The sequence below is a fragment of the Pelmatolapia mariae genome, linkage group LG14 (assembly GCF_036321145.2).
Source record: "Pelmatolapia mariae isolate MD_Pm_ZW linkage group LG14, Pm_UMD_F_2, whole genome shotgun sequence".
Taxonomy (NCBI): Eukaryota; Metazoa; Chordata; class Actinopteri; order Cichliformes; family Cichlidae; genus Pelmatolapia; species Pelmatolapia mariae.
In genome coordinates, this window is record NC_086239.1 from 31,908,635 (window position 1) to 31,935,153 (window position 26,519).

The 26,519-nt window shown below is 36.9% G+C and overlaps 1 protein-coding gene across 3 annotated transcripts in view; it reads right to left on the minus strand.

Annotated features, from left to right (window-relative positions):
* The window catches only part of LOC134641111 (cell adhesion molecule 2-like), a 147,247-nt gene that overhangs the window by 38,832 nt on the left and 81,896 nt on the right, over positions 1-26,519 (minus strand). For 2 of the 3 annotated variants that reach the window (XM_063493332.1, XM_063493331.1), the window contains exon 2: positions 6,221-6,247. The exons of the other annotated variant lie outside the window; for it this stretch is intronic. In XM_063493332.1, coding sequence (XP_063349402.1) covers positions 6,221-6,247 — 27 coding nt within the window. The remainder of the gene's footprint in view (positions 1-6,220; positions 6,248-26,519) is intronic. 3 annotated transcript variants of the gene reach the window in all.

Below are 26,519 nucleotides of genomic sequence, written 5' to 3' on the forward strand. Positions count from 1 at the left end.
TAAATTTCAATGTGTAAATTAGTATAATAATGTAACCATGATAATAATGACGGTATAATGAGGAGATCTGACAAAATTTTTAAAACAAGAGCAGCTTCTGTTATAAATGGCAGCTCTGCCTGCAGCTAATCTACTGGTTAGAAATAGATTACATAACTGTACATTTGCTGCACATCAATATTCCATATTCTGTTTTCTTTTTTTTGTTATTTGAGTGCATTAACACACACTTTTAAAGGATTATTATGATAATTATAAAATATATTTTAACCCGCGGCAGGTCAGTTTTCTGCTTGAGCACTTACCAAACATCAACATTTCCATCTTTATCTGTCCATGTGAACATTTTAATGGATTGTTGATGGATGTGTTGTTAAACAAACATAAGTTTCTTTCTCTCACTCCAACACCACCTGATTTGGTTTTCAAACAAAAATTTGTTTCTTTAATTTGCTGTTTAGTTTGGCAGCAAAACTACATTGGAAAAGAGTGTGGGCTGGGTTAAAATACAACAGTTCACAACAATAACCCTAGACATTGAAAGATGAGTGACATTGGTCTCACTATAGCACAACCAGTGCATTAATGCACCAACCCCAAAAGACATTCTCTGTAATGCCAGCAGTTTTGACAAAACTGCAGTATATGTCAGTCTGGGAATGAGAATGAGCTTGCACAGCCCAGCACAAGTCCTGGAGGCATAATGCTAACACTGATTGTACACATGAAAACCCCAGATGAGTTCTTCCTCCTCTTTGTGTGGGTTTTCACTAGATACATAACAGATCAGGGCTGTCCCTCGGATGGTTTCTATTGACAATTCCAAGGAAATTCCATTTAAACAAGATGACACATCTTTGAAAGGGAGAAAAAAAGAGGCTTTACAGGCAAGTGTGTTGTTGTCAGAGCTCAATTATTCTAGTCTAAAGAGATTTTGTCCACACAATGTCCTCTATGGTCCGTTCCATATTTGTTATTGTTTGCTTCTATACTTGCACAAGCACATTGAGGTAACTTCAAGCTCAATTGTGGGAAACTGAATGACAGAACTGCTTAGATTGCTTAGATAGCTGATAGTGCATGAGTTAATTATGCATCATAACCCTTCTCAGCTATGTGAAACATGTCAAGAACATTTTCAGCCTGATTTGTGCTAAATTCACACAGACCATTATGGGCTTGTTCCCCCTCACAGTAGTCAGTATAACATTTGAGGGGTGAGGAAGTGTAGTTCTACAAAAAGCTAAGATACTGCACATAGGCATTTAGCAAAGGACACGAGCTTGAAGAAGACACCCTCACAACACGGGAGTGTGTGGATTACTTAAATGAATGCACTGTGCAAACATAGAATAGAAGTAATGTAAACACCTTGCTCATCACATCTATGATTTAAATATCAGTATCTTTGCAGACACATTCATTACCTACCTTTAACTGTTTTTCCTAAAACAAACGCTATGGAATAACATGATAATGAGAAAAGATAAGACAAGCTGTAGTTTACTGCTAAAGTAACCCCATGAGATCTGATTGTTTGCCGAGTGACCTTTCCCGAACACGGGCAAAAACATGTTTTATATGATTTAAATCTGACTAAAAGGTCACATCGTTCACACAAAAGAATCACTTACACTAACAGTGTAATTTAAGTTGGTATGACATCCACATAAATACATACCATGCTTATTATAAACGTACTGATCTGAGGAACTGAACTGAAGAAATGCTATTTTGTGCTATTTTAATAGCTACCTGCCTACAGTCGGTAGCTAAAGATTTAAGCAACTATTTAAGGACAGCAGCTAATTAGCGCTAAATCTAGATCTGATCAGTGAACTGAAGCTAATCTGTAAATGTACACCATAGACTTAATTGCAGATAATGCAACAAAAAAGAAACTGCAAGAAATATTTGAAATTATACTATACAGGCCTTTCACCATAAAATGCATTTAGACACTGAAATCTATATATAATTATAGTAAAAGCAAATATTTTGATTACTTGTAGCCAAATTGGTCATGTATTTAATGTCTGTGAGGTATGTAGGTAGGAGATAGATAGCTTTTATGTCCGTACTTGATGCATGCTCAATCATCCAGGTAAGTAAATCCCAAAAGGTTGATTCTGTTCATTTCTCCCACTGAAAACGCTATGTCCAGATGAACAGAATCAACCTTTTGGGATAGCTTTTAATGATTTCTAATGATGATTAACCTCTCATTAGCGATCATGATTCCTGGTAATTTTTCCTTTCCAGCATAAAGGATTTATTTGGCAGCACTCATTAGATAGACCAGTGCTCAGAACTGGGAAACTCCAGGGAAGTCAGTGAAGACCTAAGAAGGGAAATTTATACAAGGTAGGAAGGTCTCTTGGAGCCATTTTCAAACAACTGCAGATTTCAAGATCATCAGTTCCACTTGCATATACACAACCTTTAACTTGGACTTACACACAGTTCAAACAACTGTGTGTAAACGTAAGTTATTTAGATTTGTTACCTCTTTGCCAAGGTCAGTCATCCTCAAATGGAGGAAATTAGTTAGGTTGTTTACTGCAGGAACCACCAAGGCACAAGTGTGCCATGAACTGGAAACTCTTGGAACATCAGCATCACTGCAAAGCGAGGTTTACATCACCATGGGCTTGGAGGCTTCCAACAAAGAAGAAGTAGAAACCCCTACTCCAAAACTGACACATTCAACCTCAACTGACATTCTCAGTTGCACGCGTAGACAAGCCAAGTGTTTTCTGGAGAAACATTTTATGGTGAGACGATACAAAGATTGAGCTTTGAGATTTGGCCAAAAGAGGAATGTTTGGAGGCTTTCAGAAATAAGAACACTGTGCCACCTGTCAAGCACGGTGGTGGTAGCATCATGCGCTGGGGATATTTTGCTTCCAGTGGTAATGGTACATTGCAAAATGTGAATGGAATAATGAAGAATGAGGACTACCTCCAAACTGTTCAACTTTATCTCAAATCACACACGCAAAACCAAAACGCAGGCTAACATTAGGCTTCTGGAATAGCCTTCTCAAAGCCACAACCTTATTCCTATTTAAAATTTGTGGACACTGAAAAAAAGCTGGTTCCATGCTAGTAAACCAACCAACTGAAAGGAACTCTACCTATTCTGCCAAGAGGATTGGTCAAATATCCAGCCAGAATTATGTCAGATGCTTTTTGATAGTTACCAAAAGCAACTGGTGCAAAATGCTAAAGGACATTTAACCAAACCATTCATCTAATATTCATTTAACCAGAATGAATACTAGAGTCTTTATGTATAATTTTGTATCATTTTTTTTTTATACACAGTATAGTATATTCCATAAAATAAACTGGTGTCTACGTTCACGTGCACCTGGCCTCATACTTATTGCTCTTGTTTTTTTCCTTCCTTTTTGAAAAATCAATTAGTCTCTTTGCATTAAATTTGTTTATGTAGATTGTACAAAGATACATTATGCACCCTCTATCTGCACTAGGATTACAGTGATTTTTTTACAGTGGCTCCATCATCTGTAAACAAGAACTCAGACACACACAATGCATGTGATGAGATAACCCACCGGCACACAAAAAATGACTATCAGCGCTGTATTGTATTCATAGTCTGCACTGATAATGTGATCCTAAATGATGCAGTCATTTGATTGAGCTGATGAAGTCTTTCAGAAAGGAAATAACCAAGACAGAGTGAGCTGTCTGCTAGCTTTACCCTTCATCAAAAAGAACATTTTGTGCCTGTTACTGACTAACACCTGAGCAAAAGTGAACCTTCCTCGACACAGAGGTGGTACTGAGTGTCGTCCTCCCCTATAATTTACCGCAGTGGGGAAGGTGGGGGGAAAAGTAGGGGGTGGACAATCCACAGAACTGGCAATAAATATCCCTGCTGGGGGAAACTCTTAGCCATGTTTTTTTTCTGCTGTGCACGAAAAAAAAGGAAAGAAGAAAGTGGTAATACATCAGTTTCAGAAAGTGGGTCAGAAATACTGTACTATCTCCACGTGAAACAGGAGATTTCATATTTAAGTAGTTACTTAAAATATGTACACTTAACGTGCCTCAAATTAAGTAAAATCACGGTCCGTGCAAGTATTACACTACACAGAAAAATAAAACTGCCAAAGTGACAGTATATTAAGGATATTCAGGCTACAAAGTGATAACAACTAGCACCACTAAGACAACAAAGAAGACAACAAGAAAAGCGTCTAATGGTAATCAACCCAACTCTCGAGGGCTGCCAAATGATAGATAAATATTTTAATCAATGTTAATTCAGTTAAGCACAAGCTTGACCATAATATTTTCTCAGTAAGCCCAACTATGGATTTCCTCTAAAATGTCGAGAAGGCACATGACAGGAAAAAGTAAGACTAGTTCCTAGAGTCCATTTGAGATTGCTCTTTGAGAAACGTACATTTCCTCTTTTAGATGTTCAGTAAACCCTATCCTCGCCCTTTTCTCTTTAATGTAACATAACCTCTCCTAGATTAACTGTATTTGAAAGGCTTTTAAATTCACATTCCACCTGCCTGAATGTGCCCTTCATAAAGGTTACATAACACAACTGTGAAAACAACCTCTGCTATTTCAACTTCATGTTTTACTGCTGCCATACGTGTTTGTTGGAGCAGAGTTGGAGCACTTTTGTCCCATTAGTCTCATTGTTTGACCAAAAATAATGGCCAATACAAGTTTCTTTCCTAAGTTTGAGGTGACCATAAAAAGTTTTCTCATGAAAGAGTTTATCCTGAGTTTACTCTCTTTATACAATGTTTTCACTTTAATAAATGATCCTCTTTTTCCCTCTGCTTGCACTGGCCAAACCATTGCTTCATACGCTCAGGTGAATCCTCGCAGAGCAAATAAATCTATTCATAAGGTCTCGGTAAATAAGCCAAGAGGCATGTTTTCCATTATAATGATGCCTGCTAGGAGGATCTTTTATACTGGCTTCTTACAGTTATTCCATGAATTACACAGCAATCATCAGCATGCGAGACATTAAAAAATCCATTAATAAATATTCAAGACTGATGCATGGGTTCATACACACACACACACACACACACACACACACACACACACACACACATACATACATATATATATATATATATATATAGAGAGAGAGAGAGAGAGAGAGAGAAAGAGATATAGATATAGATATATACACATATACATATATATAATATATAATCATTATAACAACTAATCAGCTATAAAGGTGCTGCTGAAAAAGCCTTTCCCATTCTATGGGTACAAAGGCTAAATGTGTATCTTCTGTTAATTATAAAATAGCCTCCTTGGTAATTAGAAAAGACAGTATATTCCAGGAGGGAGTGTGGGGCCTAAGAAAAAACAAAAATAAAACATTAATCATTTAGTTTGGTTGAAGATATGTAAAAGAATAACATCCAGAAATAGCAAAACAAATAGACTGAAAACTAATTAATGTATGAATATATGATTATAGTGAGGCATTCAATAAAAAAAAATGGTAGGGCAGACATAAAGCAAATAATATCTATGTAACACCTGGATAATGAAAAAAAATGCTAGCAAACTAACAAACAAAAAAGACCAATAACACAAAATGTATGTTCAATTTAAAGAAACATTGTTAAAATTACCAAATATCTAAATTAATAATGCATTTGAAAACAGATTTTAATAGGCAATAGATCAGACTCATTGAAGTGAACATATTTATCTGAAAAAGTGTAATATACTGATGGTCAGAGGTGAAAAAAATAAATAAAGTTGGTTACCAGAACATCTCCTGTTTGAATGTGCAATATAACTAAGAAAATCTGTCGAGGATGAGTAAATAAGAAATGATCTCCCCTAAATATGAGGTGCCCTTGAACTGGAAACCACCCCCAGCTGCTCCAGATGAGCTGCACAGAGGCCAAATGCAGGAAAGCATGACTGGGTGAAGCAGGCAGCACTTCAGTGTGAAATCTATACATACGTGAAGAAGGTTGTATCTGAAAATAGCAAGGATGTTCAACAAACCTTTCCTGGAGAAAGAAAGGTTAACAACAAAAAAAAAAATGCCCAGAATGGTTCAGGAGGAGCAGCGTATGTTAATGCTTGCTAGGCTTTTGGTGGAGATAAAAGGGTGATCCAAACATTGTTTATTGGGAACTGCGTGCAACATAAATCATGTAGCAAGAAAATGGAGGCAATAACTCACCTTTCGCTTTGCTTTTTGTCCCAGCCACTGATAGCATGAGGGGGTAAAGGAAGGAGACAGGAAGTTAGATAGGTAGTGTGAAGGAATACAATTGATAGCATAATGATTATTTGCTCCATGGTGACAGGAAGTATAAGATTAAATGTTGTTAATATGGAAATGGGAGTAGGATACTCAGTACTCATTTATAACATAACTTGATGATGTGTCAAGTGTTATCACCAATACATTACCAAGAGACAGAAAAGACTTGACTATTACATCTTTATCAGTTTTAACTCTATTACAACCTTATTTGTACCATTAATCCTTCATTAAAACATGCATCTGTAGCTCCTGTCCCAAGTAATGTAGTTACTTACAATTAAAGTCAAACGAAAGTCAGAACACTCCAATATAGTTATGGTAAGTAACTGCCTATTTTTTCTGGTAACAGTGTTGCATATGACATGATTAAATACTAAATACAGCTTTACAGCAGCATCTGTTAGGACAGTAAAACACCAAGGGTCTTCGGATCAAGTTAAAGCCAACTAATGTAATCATGTTATGCAAAGCAGTTATTTGATGTCATCACATGAGTACAAGAGGTGAGTATGTAATCCCCCAAAGCGCCTGTCTGAGTATTTCAGAAAGTGATGATCTTCTGGGATTTTTCCACACAAATATCACTAGGGTTTACAGAGAATTGTCCAATAAAGTGGAAATATCCATTAAGTGGCAATTCTCTGGGTGTAAATGCCTTGTTGATGCTGGAAGTCAGAGGAGGGTTGCTAGAATGCTTTGAGATGACGAGATGATGAGGTAACAATAATTCAAATGACAATTCATTACAACTAAGGTATGTAAGAAAAGCATCACTGAATGGAAATAAGTTGAACTTTGAAGCAGATGGGCTACAGCAGAAGACCACATTGGGTGCCACTCCCAAGCTTAGCTTCCTAAGGACAGGAAGCTGAGGCTACAATTCACACGGGCTCACAAAACCAGACAATAGTAGATTGGAAAAATGTTGCTGGGTTTAATGAGTCTTAATTTCGGCTGCGAGAGTCAGATGGTAGGGTCAGAATTTGGCCAAAAGTATATGAAAACATGAAATCGTCAACAGTATAGGTTGGTGGTGGTTGGTGTCATGGATATTTTCTTGGAACATTTTGGGGCCTTTAGTACCAACTGAACAATGGTTAAACAGGCTACCTGAGTATTGTTGGCGACCATATCTTTCCCTTGATTACTGCTGCCAGCAAGATAATGCTCTATGTCACCCAGCTTTAATCCTCGCAAACTATTGCAAACATCTCCCCTAGACATATCCATACTGTACCTCCCACAGGTATGTCATCTGGACCAACTGCCTTTCGCTCTTCATCCTCTTCGCAGCGGCTCTTACTTCCTCCTTACTAATTCTCTGGATTCTGTCCTCCTCGCTCTTCCCTTTTCTACATTCATTATTCTCAAAATACTGCTTCAACGTGCCCAGTATGCTCTTTACATGTTAGCACATCTCTATCTCTATTCTTAACCACCCTAACCCACTGCAGATTCTTTCCAGCTCAATCTCTCTACGTAACCAACTGATAAAATTCCTTTTTTCCTTCCTTAGTGTCCACCTCACCAAAAATCGGTTTTGAACTGGATATCCTGGCAACAACTGAAACTATTACACTATTATAAGCTGAAGCCTGATTTCTCAGGGAATGTAACTAGAACCTGAATAATCTGTGGAACCTGATGTTAAGGTGCAGTTTACACAGTCCAAAGTCTGCATTAGAAAGAACAGAAGGATAAACAAATACAAGTAGTAAGATATGTTCAAGCATTTGTAATTTATTATTTTTCTTATTTTTTTTATTTTGGCATTAGTGATTTATTTTTGTTTGAAAATTAATGTTTTACTTACAAGTTTCTCTCAGATTTTCACAGACTAAAGGTCATGCAATGCACTGCTACTTGTGGACAGAGAAAATAACTCACAAAAGCATTTCTGAAATTGTCAAGAAAGCCTCACTTATACAATTTACCACTCTTCTCTGGTCCACAAATGTACTGTATGCTGACACATCTGGTCTATTATGGGAAATATCCAACAGACCACTATTCCTTTCCAGCTGCTGGTGCCAGTGGCATTGTTCATGCTATGCATGCCTCATTTGATTCTTTTGTTGTGAAGGATAATTTTTCACTTCTTATCATTTTTCTGCTACTCAAAGTTGCATTAGTATTCAACATGCTCATCAATGCTGCGTGTTTGTTTTCCCCATTGCTGATATTTGATATCGGCTGGCCATCGCTAGTAACAATAATAACACAGTTGCAGAGAAAGGTCTTAGAGAGGCATGACACTTCCCGTGTTCTTGCATGTGCATGTGTGTTTTAAATAATGCTGCTGAGATTAAAAGAGTGTCCTGTAATCAGTCCTTTTTTTCCCTTTGTAACCAGCCTTCACAAGGCCAGTTCTGCACATTCGTATTTGTTCTCTCTTAATAGTCAGGTCAAATGTTCAATAAAAACTATGATTAGATTGCTCATTGTGGTCTTTTGGAAAAAGTAATATTTCTGACTTAAAAATAGGTCCGTGGTAATTTGACGTGTGCACAAGGGACAACATTTTTATCTATAAAAATGGATAATTTTTTGATGATCCTTGAACAAACTGTTATCTGATGAGGAAACCTGGAAGATCACACAAGTAATGTATGACAATCTACTATCTAATGGAAAATTCATTGTTTTTGACACTCATTAATCTTTCTGTAAGCCTTCAAGCCTGCGCCTCTTCCTATTTTCTCCTTATGTGGAAGTTATTAATCACGGACTCTCTCTAAATTTAATAGTGTTGACAAAGTCAGACACCATGATAAGATTCTCCTTGCTGTGAACTGGAAATGTTTGCAAGCACATGGCAAGCATATCAATATATTCTCTCTGAAAAGTATAACACTTTGACATTCCTAAGAGGACTTTCACTGAAAATCAATAGGAGAGCGCATAACAACACACTTCTGTAAGAATGTCAGTATATTTAATACACTTGTCTCATGGTTAACTGCACAAGTGCAACGCTACAGCATGTGGAAATACTGCAAACGCCCACCTGCTACTGTTCATATAACTAAATGAACTGAGTAATTACATTAATAATCACACTTTATCATAGCATAATGAGGAGAGTCAACTCTCTCAAAAGCAGGAATAATCGTGAGCAGGTTTGAAAATCATTCAGCGTGATGAAATACAATGTTGCACCTATATATGTGTGTATATAATCATTAGATCAATTAGATTAATTATTGCAAGTAGAGCAGGGCGATATGACCAAAAATATTTATCACGATATACATTTGAAAATTTGCGATAACGATCTAACTGACGATATAATTTACACTAGACAAAATACTTTACAACTCCACAACTTTATTAGTTAAAAAAACCCCCACATCAATGTATTTTCACTTAAACAAGCAGCTGTTTTTTATGTGCATGAAAGTTATATAAAAATTTAACAGTGCAAATGCAAATTCCTTGCTGACAGTTTAACCAAAAGGCATTTCCAGTGGAAATTGGCTGACATATCCTCAGCATAACCATGTAGAATATCCACAAAACTTAAAAAGAGGTTATACACACACAATACGTTAGTATTATGTTGAAGCACAGTACATATCACTCCGCGAGGCTCCTGCCTACGATAGCCGTAATGCTCCGACAATCCATCAAGCGGTGCGGCTTCGTAGCTTAGCAAAGTCTTACTAAAACATTTGACAGATTTTCGAGCGTCGTGTACCACATAAAATCGTTTCGAGGTCAGTAAACACAACCAGAATTCATACATAAGGCACACGGGATTATAAGGGGCACTGTCAATTTTCAGAAAAATCAAAGGATTGATTTTAAGTGTGCCGTATTTTTCAAAAAACACGGTAATAACGACGGCCCGCTAGCATGCTCTACCAAAAATAGTGCTTTGTTGTGTTTCTGACATACGAAAGCTAAACCAGTTCCACACCACTGAAGTTGCAGCATTTTTACAAACCAATTCTAGTTCATCTGTTTCATTCAACGATCCACTTACGCCCTTCTCATTCTCCGTCGCCGCCATGCTTTTTCCGCCACGTGCGTATGAAAACAAAGGCACTGCGCATGCGCGTTTTACCCATATTCTATAGCGATATTTCATTTTCTTATCGTTGCCCAACATTATACCGGTATTACCGTGAATGGTATGATATGGCCCAGCCCTAATTGCAAGTAATCCTATTATTAATTTATTATGGAAAAACATTGCGTTTTAGTGGACTCTTGAGAAATTAAGAAGCTAAATGGATGAAATGCTATTATTTCAAGTTGAACATGTAAGAGAAGTTGCTACTAAACACTGTTTTAGTCTATGCGTCCCTTAAAACCTCCAGGTTTAGGTTGCTAAGTGACATGTCACTGATGAATTCTGCATGGTTTAAATGAAAATTAAAAATGAAAGATGAAAACAGTGTGTCTATAAATGTAATAACATTAAAGTCAAGGTATTAAGCTGGCCTATGGTTGTTGTTTTTCATAACAACAATAGCCATTAGGGGTGCAACGATACTCGTATCGATATTGAACCGTTCGATACAGTGCTTTCGGTTCGGTACGCATGTGTATCGAACAATACAAAATTTTTAATTTATTTTATCAACTTTTCTTCTGACGATGCTGTCTGTGTTGAGAGCTCAGTGGATCTGCGTTCGACTACTCCGCCTAGGCTGCACTGTCGAGCGCAGATCCACTGAGCGCAGCGCAAGCTAGCAAGACAGAAGCTAAGCTCGTTGCAGCATGGCAAATTGAACCTCCCCCACCCTCATTCAGATATGGCCTTTGGAACTATTTTGGTCTTCATGTGAAGTATGACCCTGAAGGTAAGCGCGTCATGGACAAAAGTAAAACAGTATGTCGGATGTGCCACGCAATGCTCAATTACATGGGTGGGAACTACTGCGTTAGCGCAGTTTGCTCATTACCGTGTTGACGCCGTCCAGCCCCACTCACGGGGCGATCCGCGGTAGCTCGTTAACGGAGATTTGCCGTGTTGTGGCGTTAATGTCATTTCAGATTAATGCTGACAGCACTAGTGGGAACACAATGAATATGACTGCACATTTACTCCGACATCATCCTAGTGCGAAGACAAGTGGAAGCAGACAAAAACAACAAGCACACATGCTACAAACTTTACCCGTGTCATTTAGACAGCCGTTAGCACATGATTCTCCTTATGGGGACCTGATATGTTTAATATGCTGCTGAGAATATACCCCAGAAGAAGCGTATAGTATAGCTTTTATTTTGGAAAGAGCCATTTCTCTGTAATAAACTCTCTTTTCCAAAGATGAGGGATTTCTCCATGAGATATTTATTTTTTTATTACTTTGTCGTTATTACATTTTTTATTACAGTTATTACGTTACGTTATTACAGTTATTACAGTTATTACGTTACGTTACAGTTATTACGTTATTACAGTTTTTACATTTAAAAACTGTACTTTTGAGTTAAAATATATATTTATAATTTTAATAAATGACAAATTGAAAAAGCATGAACATTTTTTTGTATCGAAAAAATATCGAACCGAACCGAACTGTGAATTTTGTGTATCGTTGCACCCCTAATAGCCATCCATGTTTTTAACCGTATCCAAATATGGACACGTTTTTTTATGCAGTTTTAGAGTATTTTACAATTATCCTTGTGGATTATTATTAAGTACTTGTTGCAATTAGTTAAATAAACCACATAATATAATTAACTTGTTTTCCTTCTTACAGTTCATTTTCACTGCCTCCTGAGTGGGATTTAAAAATGCATTTTCCTTTTGTCCCAAATAGCAAAATGCCAAAATAACAGTGGTTTAGAAAATAACCCTTAAAATAACAGAAGACGCCGTTTTCAAGATAAAAGAGTACTAATAAGACTCAAGCAAATATACACAACTGTTGCTTATTTGCATAGTTTATACTTACACTCATTTATCACCATGCCTAAAATAATCTTACTTAATGATGAACAAATTAAGACTGCAAAATGTTCAAAAACAAAACAAAAATAAAGGAACAACAGCTTATCTAAAGTAGCTTTACATAACAAGACAAGCCAAAAACAGCAGGAACTTATGAAACCATGTTCAAGATGAGTAGGGATCCCACACCAGCTGAATGAGTCCAATATTTGCCAGAACTGAACAATAAAACTGATAATAGCATGTCAATGACAATGACATAGGAAAGCAATAAGAAAAGGAGAGATATAACAAAGCAGAACAATGGGACTTTGGCCAGTTCACCCACCAGAGGCATTCTGTGACTTTTACAGTGTGTCAGTAAATAGTCTGTTCACTTATCTTTAAAACTCATTTCCTAACGTGGGAATATAAGCTTTAACAAAGCGATGGTTGTTGATCCCTGTGGTGATTAGCTTAAGCAACCACTGAGAGGTTTGCCTTCTAACAGTCAGCTCTGGACTTTGTCCCTCAGCTGGCCATCACTGGGGTCACTGCTCTTCTTCTGCCAGTGTCACATAGCAAACTCTCCTGGGACAGCGTGGCTGTAAGTAACCCTCTGACAGGGAAGTACTTCATCATATTCAGCTCACATCCACACAGCCACAAGTGGAATCACAGGGCAGTTTTAATAGCTGTTCTGGGGAGCTGTGCATGTGGGTGGCCCTCAAACATCAGTGGCAGGTAACTGAAATTTTTGGTCTTCAAAATGCTTGTTTTTGATCAGCCAACATTTCACAGACCAGCAATATCCAATTTGGAATGGCATTAAACTGAGAAAGAGCTGGAACATTTTGAGCAGAGGACAGTCAGAAGATGATCAAAATCATTGCTCATTAAATTTCTATTAATTTGATGCTTCACTTTTTTCCCATAATGTCCCTACATCCAAGTCTACCAACAACTGTTTTTTAAAAAGTGCCAGAAATGTATTTGAAGAAATATGGAGAATGTTCTCATTTAAATGTTACTGATCAGCTTCGATAAACATAAACATGACATTTGTCCATAGATAGCCTTTCTTACATTTAGCACCCAACAGGAGATAGTTCACATCAAGCATGTGCTTAACTTGAGAAATGGAGGAAATTGCCTGGGTAAAGCATGCAGGAGCATGCAGGAGCACACATGTCGCACACTAGCTTTCTGGGAATTCACTGGACTATTTACCTGCACTATTCTCACATGGATGCAATTGGACCTCACACTGAGTTATGTACTTTGCACTATGTAACAGCTCATAATGTAATGTAACTGCAATGTAATGCTTAGAAAACTTTAGGGCTGAAGTGTATTTGTAAAAATCACTATAGCACCATAGCAACATTTTATAGAAGGAGCCTCTAGATTAAAAGATTACTGTTTACCTTTGAGCTAATTACAAAAGACCTGCACAAAGTGTGGCAAACTACAACAGAACAAACATTCTGTACAATCTGTAACACTTTATGTAACAGTTTGATTGCACTAGTGCAAGATTCCTATGGTTCCCCGACCGCATGTGGCTCTCTTACCAGCATCTCCTTATGGCTTTTACAAAAAGCTAGATAAATATGAAAATTATCCTTAACCTCAGTTGCATTGGTTAGCCTGGGTAAATACACATAAATGGCTAGTCCAGAGCCCCCCTACTCTGAATTCTAAATTTAAATAAAACAAAAAGTCAAGGAGGAAACTAGAGCAGGAAACAGCGCAGAGACAAATGTGTTTGCGCTCACTGCCAATTGTACAATTTACTAGTATGCTTGATCTTTTGCTGGACTTACAATACAATTAAAAACAACTATATTATACTTACTGTTGTCTTTTCAAAACTATTGGGCTGCCTTTTATGAAATGTATTATCAAAACAGGATCCTTTTAATTTGATTCATTTGCACAAAAACAAGTAGGACTCACAGCTGCAGCTATGCATGGCTGCACGGCTTTGTGTTAGGAGACCTGGGTTGTTGACCCAGAGTTTTGAGTTTTCATTATTATTGTACTTTGATTTTGCCTTTATTTATCTGTTCTTTTGGTTTCTTTGTTAGTGTTCTGTGTTCTGGTTTTTTGATTTTCACTCCCACCTCAGTTGAGTCTGCACTTTGGGTCCTCCATACCTGCACACAGCCTAAACATGACAGCTTTGTAGTTACCCATTAATCAAAGTAGGCCTAAACATGGTGATAGATATTTTTTATTGCATTACAATAAAATTAACAAGTAAATAATAATTAGTTATTGTAGTTCTAGTCTGTGATTCCATAAATTTAACAAAAACAAGGTATTATTATAATCAAAAATTAAATAATGATAACTTATCTAGCCACATGTGGTAAAACATTTTAATTTTACCTTTTAGTAATATTGACAGGCTCAGTTATACCTAAGAAGCTGTTTTACATTCATTATGCCAAGTTTAAACAAACAGTTTTTACAGCTCCACATTGATTTTGAAGGGTTTAGAAAAGTTTAAAAATGGCTCTTATAATAGCAAAGATTGGTGACCCCTGCAATCAGCCTATTGAAAATGACATTGTGCAGTTAGTTAAGTGTAATTGCAAAATCCTCTTAGCAGTGAATACTTTGTGTTTATCACCAGGGTCGAGCTGTACTCAATGATCAGTGTCTTCAGCTCTATGTATTGATAATAACCAATAAATTATACTAATAATAGAGCCTCCTGCTTTACTCCTCTATTAATAACAGCACTTCCACTCAGAGAAACACAAGCTTACTTTTCTTTCTCCTGGGAGCACACGGTCCCATACATCTCTACTGCTGGTCCAATAAAAACACCACAATTTAAGCACACTGGTAGAACACTGTGAAAGGTAGCATTACAGACACACATATTGTACCTGATGACACCCCAAACCAATTCCTTCTTCAATTTTCTCATCTTGTCTCTACTGTGTTTCAATTGGAGCACTTCATGTAACAAAAGCCTGCAAGTGTCCCTCCAGTTAGAGGAACACAAGCAGGGGAAGGCAAGCCAGAGTAATTGCAAAAACCTGATTTAACACAGCTGTGTCAAGGTGTAGCCACTGTATGATGAATAAGACCCAGTCATCTTTCCATGTCACACTGTTATTGTAAAAGTAAATGCAACATACAATCCTGGTACACAGTAATAGGGGCATCAGTAAAAAATACACTACACCAAAATCCAGTAGTAGTTTATAAGTTTATTTTGGCCTGTTACATTCTTTAAATGGGCTAAAAGATGATGTAATAGTTAGAGATGTAAGAAAAATAGTTAGAACTATAAAAGGGATTTCAACCGATAAAGGTTAATAGAAAAATATAACAAACATGCTCGAAGAGAACACCAGTCACAAAGATAAGGTTAATCAAACTGCTTATACAAACATGTATGAAGTAAACCCCTTCCATCCAATTAAAAAACATAAAAATCAAACATCCTCTTTAGAAAATACTGTAATAAGATGGTTCACTGGCTCTGTTTATTTGACAGCACATTTTACTACACTCAGCACTCAAAATGTGGTGCTTGCATGCAAAATTTGTTTTGATGTTTTGATATGTTTATATTTTTTCGATTAATTTGGGTGCAAGCAATATGCGAACTTATGGAGAACAAGCACAGCAGAGCAGGCTTTTGCCCCAAAGCGTGAATGCAGTGCATCTGGTTGGAAATATGTGCAAAGAATCAAAATTTCCCAAATAAATAACTCATAAGTGAAACCTTAGTTAAAATGAAAACATCTTTTTTCAGCCGATGTAAAAGCAGGCAATGAGCTAATTTATTCAACTGGACCAACAAAATTGGTTCTAGTGACAGTCAATCCAAAAAATATCTGTTATTGAGCGACACAAATTTAGGAGGTACAACCCACACTGCAGGACTCCTTCCACAGTTTTATATAATTTAAGTCTATTGCACTGCCTATGCATTAGACAGCTACAAAAGCACCGGCCTAGATTTTAACAGATGTTTGTTATTTTCATGATAATATAACCCCTGAGGTAAAACAAGGTGGGACTGTATATTTTGTGAGGTATAAAAATTATTAATAAATTAATACACTAGTTTCACAAGCCAAGATAATGCTCTCATTCAAATATCAAAGTTGTGATGTGTTGGTGGAGTGGATGTCTTACCCTGTGGTTGTTATTTAACAAGTACTTTAACAAGCAAGCTACCTAACATGATTATACTGCATTCATTCAATTTCAACCAAAGTTGTTATTTTTCATTTCTGTTAAAGACTGAAATCAGGTATTTATTAGAAAAACCTGCCCTGACTCCACCCTATGATCTTTTTTTTTTAATTTTCAGTGTGATTTTTTTCCAGATGAGGCCAGTACCATTTACACATAAATATTAATCTCTACATCAGCTTTGGAAAAACTGTGAAACTGTGAAGATGTTAAAAATAACAACAAGATGATTAAGGTAGAAGGGAAGTTAAGGGATGTACTACCATCTTTTCCCAGAATAAGATTAGTATTATACTTACTATAGCATTAGTACATAGACTTTAGAATACATAATCAATGTAGGCCTAATTAATGGAGAGATATATGTTCTTTGGTAATTACAATAGAAGCTTTAGGCTTAATTTAACAACAAACACCTAAACACCAAGTAGAATTATACTGTCTTAATATTGTAAATATAAGTTTGCAAAATGTACATTTTGCCATTGTTTATGGGTTGTTGAAAATTTAAATCCAAAGTGGCATGTCAACTCAGACACTGATAAAATGAAGAAGGGCTATATCATTTTACTAAATTATACTTTAAAACACTTTGGCAGGAGACAGAAAAGAGGCAGAAGTACAAAGGGAGAGAGAACAAAGAGTATAAGGCAATGGAGAATAAAATGAACAGGAGGAATGAAATGTAGAAGTCAGAGCCAGAAGATGAAAAAGAGGGTGAAGGTTCTAGAAAGCCGAGACACAAAAGAGAAAGTCAAATTATTTATTTATTTTTTTGATATATGATTCCCATATATTACTGCCTGACAGATAATTTATGCCACTGCCCACCAGCATCGTTTTAAAGAACATTTTCAAATAAACTCAGGTTTAAAACACAAAAAAGCAACTGCAATATTTACCACAGTACTGAAAAATAAAAATGTAACATCATGTAATATTTAAACTAATCTTTTTATTTTTAGGTTGCTTTTAAAATCTGACCAGGCACTACAAGAATGAAAATGAAAATTATGTGTCTGTTAATTTTTATGTCTGTGAGTATCCAAGTCATTTTTTACAATGTTTTACAATGCTAATATTCTTTCTATTTTGATTTATTTTTCCTGTCATTATTTTTCTTTTTTCTTTTTTCTTTTCTTTCTTTCTTTTCTTTTTTTTTTTTTTTACAAAATAACAATTTACTGTATAAATTACTGTAAAACCTGTTGTTAAAGCTGGATCATCACTAGATGTAGTGTTACTATGAAAAAAACTTTAAAAATGACATTTTCGGTAATGAAATAATGCGTTAATGTGTACACACTCACTCACATGGCTAACACACACGCGTGGCATATGGCTAACTGCTATATTTTCAGCAATTTCATTGATGTACATGAATAAAGTAAATTTCAAAAATAGTCTAACACCATGTTGTCATGCCATGTTACTGTTTCATGCTAAATAAATCAAACCAAATGCAAACTTAGAGATACATATACTGTTTAATGATAGGCTTAGTTATACATTTTTGGCCGATGCTTTCAGGTGCATGCCTATGAAGCTGAAGCCACTGTTCTTTGTGCTTTGGCTCACCAGTCCTGTTCTGACACTAATTTTAACCTTTTAGCTAGCAAGCCACCTCTGCACATGCAATGGTAAGAATGGATTTTTAAAAGGTTTAACGACAGGGTGCTGCTATAGTTTACTTGGCTGAGCAAGAGACCCATATGCTGAAAGGTTGCAAGGGCCTGGTTTGATTCTGCTCTGGACCATTTCCTGCATGTCATCCGTCCCTTGATCTCTGCTTGCTTTCTTTCTGTTTTTAACTCTGTACTATTTCTGTCCAATAAAGGCTCAAACGCCAGGGAAAAATAACAAAGAACTAGGTCATTTGAAGCATCTATCTAATGTAATTCGTAAGTCATATCACTTCTTTGTTAAATATTGGACTTGAGGTTTGAAATTACACTTAACTGACTATATGATTATCAAATACAAGAGAGAAAGAGAAATACTTCCATTGGCCAATAATAGCTCTGAAGGATTAGACTGTATACCTACTTTAATGTTGGCAAAAATATGAGTCATAGCATCAGATAGAGGAAACATGCAGCTTCAGCCTTGGTCTTGGATTGTGATACTTATTACTTTTTTCTATTTTTTTCTTGTTTTCTTCTACCTCATTCTTTCCATAGCAGCACTTAAGTCAAATCTTTGTTTTTGCTTCAGGCACAACATTTTAAGATTTACCATTTCAGCGGCCCATTCGACACAAAATTGCCTTTTCAATAGAGGTTGTAAGTTGTTTGCAGTACAGCAACATGAAGACTTGCAATTTAGTATGAAAAGACATAAAATGCTTACTTCTGTCTTGTACCTTTACTTCCTGCCTGCACACTGAACAACTCAGATGCAGCTTAAATCTTTAACTGGCCAAAACATTAGGTTAAAGGTTTGTCATGTAATAAAAGCCCTTTTTGACTGTTGCAGTCATAATAAGGCGAAGATGTCAACATAGCAGTCTGTCACTCACTACTACCTGTTAGGCAAGTTATGGGATGCATGACATGAGGTTATGTTTCAGTCTAGTTTAGCTGTTCTTGATATAAACTGAGATTGTGTCCATCTCTATACTTGCTGCTCTACCACAAATCAAATACTTCAGTTACACAAAATTGCTTGACATTATGTAGCTGTGCCAATGCCTTGTAGAAGCCCTCTGCATGCAGATGAGGGTCCCTGCTTAAGGCAATCCAAGACTCAAACCTCCTAAGTCTTTCTCTGCCAACCCCGAGGATAATGGCAGGCATACACTCCACTACTCTCCTCTAGTTTCAGTCTAGCATGATGGTGGGTGACACTGTAGGTATTCATACGGCACACAAGGGAAAATATGATAACAAACATGAATTTCACAATCTGCAAAGAACAGTAATGAGACCTATAACCAGTTTAATTCAGAAAACAAGTGAATGACATTTCCTTATTTTATTTGATAAATGACAATATTTCAATTGAGCACCTATAACAGAATAACTAAAAGACAGCATAATGGTTACATATGCATAATCATAGCTCCGCTCATTTGCTTTATTGGCAGAATGACTCATGGTACAAAAGCTTCCTTTAAATGATATTTCATGAGCATATTTATGGAAAAAGAGATGTGGCATTGGATCAGTAGGAAATCCATCCTTCCATTCTCTTACGTTTATCCAATTCAGGCTGGACCCTATCCCATCTGTCTTAGGGCGGGAGGCAAGGTACACCCTGGGCAGACAACCATTCACACTCACACCACTTAATCTAAACCCAATAATTGCATGCCTTTGGAGTGTGGGAGCTGGAGTACCTGGAGAGAACCCACACAAAAACCAGGAGAACATGCAAACTCCACACAGAAAGAACCTGGCCTCATGGTGGAATTGAACTCAGGACCTTCTTGCTGTGAGGCAACAGTGCTGCTTCATACAGAGACATTGTCACGGTCCTGGGTTGGTGACCCAGGACCGTGACGTTATTATTATTATTATTATTATTATTATTATTATTATTATTATTATTATTAATCTTTGGTTTTATCTTGGTTTATGTCTACTCGTGTTTTGGTTGCTGTTTTGTATTTCTAGTACTTTGTCCTCGTGTTTATTCTCTTGTTCAGTCGTCAGTCAGTCGTGTCTCATGTCACTCCTGTCCCTGTACTCTATGTTCCCTCTGTTACCATGTCAGTTATGTTGTAGGGTTAAGCTTGTGTCTCTGAGTCAGTGTCTGTGCGTACGTGGCGTATTTCCTGTTTTATTCTGATAGTCTGTCTCCTACGCCAGCGTATCTAGTTTTGCCTTCCCTCGTCCCATTATGTCTGATTTGTCCCAGCTGTATTTCTTCCTGTTCCCCATCATCTCATGATCCTACCTGTGTATTTCAGTCCTCAGTCTTTCTCTGCTTGTTGTCGTGTCGTTAACCTTCATGTACACCCTCTCCGTGCTTTTCTCGCTCTGTGTTCCTGGTGAAATTCTAGTTTTTAGTTTCTGGTTTAGTTCTCCTAGTTTTAGTTTGTTGAGTCCAGTTTATTTTCGAGTTCATGTTCGAGGTTTTTTGGTTAGTTTGGTAAAGTTTATTTCTTATGCAAAGTGTCTCCAGCGAATAAAGCTGTGTTTTGAGTCCCATCTCTGAGAGACCTACATTTGCGTCCTATCCAGCCTTCCACACAGCACAGAGGGTTTAGGGTCTATCTTTCTACTTCTTTGTATAATTTTAAAAAAGAAAAAGACTATTAATAGTGTTTTTGTAGTTTCCTTGGAGTAAAAGGAAATTTATATTAAGCATTGCACTTGATGCAAACCTATACTCTGTGAAAACTGTGAAAATGTGACATCTACTAAATAAGCTGGCTTTTTCAGAGTAAAAGTTATGGCTCTGATTTGTGAAAATCAAGTGTAAAGTTAAATGTTTTGCTTAAATGTTAGGTCAAGCTTCTTCACTTTAGCACATGAAATTAAGCTGAGAGGCAGTGAAGAGGACTTGATGTTCTAATGCCTAAAAATGGGAGACAGCCCGCGTGTGTTGGTAAACAGTATAAACATAATTCATCAAAATTTTCTTTGACAAAACAGGATTGTTCCGTGTCATATGTAACTACATGTCAGATGCACATACACACATGGTCACCCTCCTTGTATATCAGCCCCTTATCTTTCAAAACATGCTCAGAGTTGTGTTCCATGTCCCAGTGATGAAATTCTAAAGAAGGTCAATCTCTGGAGAGCACTTCTGGCTGCAAAGATAATCCACTTTGATGAATTTGCTCACATTCACACAAGTGTCGTCCTTAAAGCTTTCCACCTTGATATGCAAGATAGATGCTTCATAAATCACCTGGGCTTGCAAAGACTTTTATGCTTTACGATCAGCCGGAATTGAAAACTTGTTGAGAGTGACAAGGTGATGTGTTGGAGATGTTACAATGAGAGGCACTTAACACTCTAAGCAGTTCAAGAACACAATCCAACCTAACATTAAAGTCAAACAGTGACTTTGTTATTTCATACTAGCATTACAATTTGAAACATGATAACAAGATGCAGCAAAGATGAAAGATGAAGAAAAGCAATAACTGTCACTGGCTTCCCATTCAATGTGTACTTCCAATTATTTAAATTTTTAATTAATTTTTCAGTTAAAATGATTCACTTTGGGGCTAGCAGAACCTTCCTTATGATAGAACCAATGGAAAGAACAAGAAGTCAAACTGGAAACTGTAACAACTGTAAAGTTCTCTTGTAGGTTTTCATGCAAATTTTCTGAAAAAAGACTGTTAACTAGCACATTTTGGCTGTAAGGCACATGAGCTATCATGCTTAGGGTATTAAAATAAAAAGCTAGAGTTTACATGACTCCAAGAGTGCTTCCAAGTCAATGATTTTGAGTTGCCTTTGGCAAGGGGAGAAAGCCTGGTACATTTAGTGAATTTACCTTTGCTCAGAGACTCCAACAGGGCTTCCCGGGAATTTTACTACTCATGTTATTATTGAAACTGTAGAGCACTGTGTTTTATTTATCAGTAATGAGGCCTTTCTTTTGTGGGTTAACCTGCTGAGCCTCTGCTCTAAATAACAGCTGTCAAGCCCTCACTGCCTTTTAAAATGCCAACTATCCATGGCATGAGTGACTCTACCTTTTGGGATTATAGCTTTTTAATGGATTCCTTTTCAAATAGGGCTTGGTCTCTGCTCTTCAAAGTTGCATTTGAAGAGTAGAGGCCACATGTCATTAATCAGCTACTACAGGTGGATAGTCCAAGAGTCTCCCAGTAGGGAGTTAAGTAAGGCAAGTGGTAACCTGCTCAGCCCAGATACTAATAGTATAACCAAGCAGTTGCTCAAAGCAAGAGTTGTAAGTTCAGCAGTTCACAGGACTGGATATGAAATTCAAGCACAGAAGAATACAAGGTTCCCTCACTTTTTTACTATTGCATTTTCTGCTACATTCATCAGGTTCATTCCTTTACCATAGGATGAGATTTGAATGTCATCAGCAGACTTCATTTTTGTTTCAAAATTGAATTTTCATATTAAAATTATGATCATTTGGTTTTCTGAAAATCTGATCTTTAGAGAATTTCAAATATTTTAAATAATATTATTGACAGCAACTAACTAACTAACTAACTAACTAACTAATAAATAGTTTTCATTTAAGAATGCATTTTCATTTAACATACTGAGGGGTGACCCTGCTTGTCAGAGCATATAAGACCCACTTGTTTTCCCAATGCAGCCCTAGTTTATGGGACCAGTCCTCACTAAAGGCTTTGGTAACTAAAACCAGCAGTCTGTCTCTCTCAGGGATTTCAAGGAACCCTGAAGGAAAGGAGTGAAATAGCATCCCGCTCTCCTGAGACAGCAGGTTTCTTCGAAACTAGAACTCCCACTGTGTTCTGTCTAAGAGAGGCAGAATCGGTGAGACCATGGCAAATGGGGCAAAAGAGGAGCCACCTCAATCAGTCTCACTCCTTCTACCTGAATAAGCTGCAGGATAGTCAAATTAGTGAAAGTGTAGAGCAGACCCTGGGGCCATGTGTGTGCCAGAACATTACACCCCAGAGGCAGCTTGTCATTCATCAGAGACAATGTGCTGACTCTGTGGAAGTGATTAAGTCTCCTCCAGACCTGCAAACGCAACAGTGGGTCTCCTTGACCATTTGGCAATGGAGTCTTTAGTGGCTTAAGTTTGTAAAACCTCTTGACATGATGTCTTCTGCAATGGTTAATGGCCCTGGCACCAGTACAACTGTGAGCAAGAAAAAGGATGGCGAGTCCACAGCCACTATTTGGTTTCCAGCATGTATAGGATGGGAAAAGCAATCTGATGATCAAATGTTGCTATACATCTGTGTGATGTATTAGCTAATGCAGGGCTAGATTATTAGCTAGATTGTTATTAGATTATGACACCGCAAACAATAGATCAACAGGGAATCCCAGCTGCCAGTCAGGTGAAATGAATGGAGACCAAAAAAAACCTCTTCATATGGGCTGGAGTTAACTTCTCATTCTCCTTGGTCCCACCAGGCCTGCAAACTTATGACGCCACTACCAATATAACAGAAAAGGGAATCACATTCAGCATAATCAGTAGAGGTAAACAGAAGAAAGACACAGTGTACTCTAATTAAATTAAATACCAATCAAGAGGTCACCAAATGCATGGAGTTTAATAAAACCTTCAAAACCCTGAATATATCAGCTTTGTTTTAAAGTGGCATCAGCAGCTGTTGCAGTGATGACACGCATGCCACAGACAAATCAAATTAAACATTTGAACATCTGTCTACTGTACAAATGAGCACTAAGAAAGAAAACTCAAGAAAAAATTACCAAGAGAATTATAGCTTCGCAAAAAATATCACTCAGTAGAAACGACATATTTTTTTGACAGACTAAGTGTATGTTAAAAAACTCAATTTTTATTTTTGGCACATCTTCACCATTTGCTTTATCTTACATCTGCATGATGTGCCTTTGCATCGCACATGCACAATAGCTGCCGCTGAAGGAAATTAAAAGGCTGCAGCCAGGATCAGCTACAGATGAGCCAGGAGGTGGACGGAAGAAACAGAAACAGAAATGTTTTCCAGTGATTCCATTTTAGTTTGTGGTTTGGGTTCAATCCAAGTCGCTTATTGTTAATGGCAAAATATTTTCAATGTCAAGTATTTACTGTTTCGTGCACTTAATATTACCAATCTCCAGCTCTGCAAGCCTTTCAACCTTAATGTTTAGAAATAATTCCAGAAAGTCTCTGATGATCTAAAAGAAAAACAAAGGTATTTATGGATCTAACTTTTATTTTGAAATGATCAATTCTGTTTTTTATTACTTCTGATAATAAAAAATGCTAATTGGCCAATAAAATAACTAAACCTCAAAAGGCAATTAAAGTTTTCTACTGTTACAGAGCTTGGAAAACAATAAATCAGAATCAGAAAGACTTTATTTATCCCCAAGGGGCAATTAGTAAGACAACAGTCAGGCAGAGATACCGGTTCAAAAAGCTTTCAAATAAGGGCAAATTTTTCCATGTCTCAGATGGTCAGTGGTTTTGAATGCTTTGTGTCTCAAAATTCAAACATATCTAACTGCATTAGACTATTTCTTGTTACAAATATCGTACTGCTCAATACCATCACAACAAATTAACCTAATGAAACTAATAGCGTCATTCATGTCAGTGCTTTACAGCATTAGCTTAAGTAATGCAATTAACAGCTAGTGTGGCCCCCGTCTAAAATCCATTAGTCATGGTTATGGTGTAACCATCTATTTTGATATTATTATAATTGAATATTACTGCATAATATTTTCACAAGCTATTGGTGGATAGCAAGGCCTGCTGAATACATTTGCCCACCCTTGTGCTATTGAGGGGACAGTATGGAGCAGAAAAAAAATCCATTCTTATTTTAACAAATGTTAAAATAAAAAAAAGTTTAAAAAAAAACAACCACTGTACATTAAAAAGAATCACACTGCTTGGTTTTGCTACAACATGCTGGTGTGGTAACATATTTTCATAAGGGGGGGGGGGCACCATAACAGTATAACTGTTTAATGACACCCTTTGGTCTTGATTAGTCTTACAATCTTAAGTATAATTTTGAGTTCTTGTCTGAATACTTCCTGTGGAGTGCTGTCAGTAATCTACTATATAACCATTCCATGATAAAAGTAAATCAGCGTGGCCAAAAGAAGCTTTTATTTTTTGGGCTTATGACAGGACTGTTCAGTGCCAGCTGGTCAGAAAGTCTGTCTGTGCACTGAAAAAAAAACATAAATGATTTGGGTATTCTCATCTTTAATAAGAGTACAAAATTCTAGGCAGTTAGTGAAGAAAATATTATTGTAGTTGTTTTTGTTCCCTTTTTAAAAATCTTTATTTCCTTTTCATAACTACACCACATAACTACACTACTACCACAATAGAAGAAATTTAATATTAAATCCAAAGTAATAGTAATAGTAATATCTTTTTTAAACTTTTCACGTCAATAGTAGATTTAGGTGAATGCAATCAGCTACAACTGTGTCAGAAACATAAAGATTTTAATCTCTTTTTGTTGCATGTCTATTCATGCCCTAGTTACTGTGGTAGTGATACAGTAACTGTTCATATTTAGAGGGATGACACATTAATGTCACTGTTTCAAAAGCAGCCCTATTTTGAGAGTGATCAAGTAACCTCCATCTTGGCCAGTAAAGTCAAGAGCCATCCAGATCTTGCTGGAGTCGGTTTGTGGATTACAAAGGAGGGGAGAGATGGAAGCAATGACCACCGTGACCAGAGACACGCCTTGCTGAGGATGAGACAATGCGTCTGCTGGAAATGAGCCAAGAGCTGCACTCAGTGCAGTCCCCAGACGGGTTTTGAATTCAGGGTATATAGGAATTCACCTTCCTTTGACAACAGCCACACTGCGGGGTCTGGAAACATAGCAGCCACTTGTCTGTCAGTGGGAAATCCCAGTAAACTTCTCTCCTAACGAACATCAGTGTTGCTAGGGTCATTCCCAGTAGCTCAGTTCCCAGCTGCAATAATTTACTCTTAATCCCTAAAAGACTCTCTCTTTCCCCTCTCAAACAATGCAAAATATTCAAGAAAAGCCACAAGGTAGACAAAAAACACGCCTCATGTTTAACTTTTGCAAATCCATTTTGTTCATTGCTGAATTTATGGCAATGGAGGGACATGGTTGAGAAAGAACCAGACAACAAAAAACGAGATTTCTTTAAGGAAAAGACAATTTTAACAAGACAGTACTTATTCATATTCATTATTGTTGATATGGTGCCTTATTCATGACACATTTACTGTGTGAAGTGCAGTGATGGGAATAACGGCGTTACAAGTAACAGTGTTATTAACGGCCATAGCCTTAACGAGATTAACGCTGACAGCACTAATAGATATACAGTCAGGTCCATAAATATTGGGACATCGACACAATTCTAACATTTTTGGCTCTATACACCACCACAATGGATTCCAAATGAAACGAACAAGACATGCTTTAACTGCAGAGTGTCAGCTTTTATTTGAGGGTATTTACATCCAAATCAG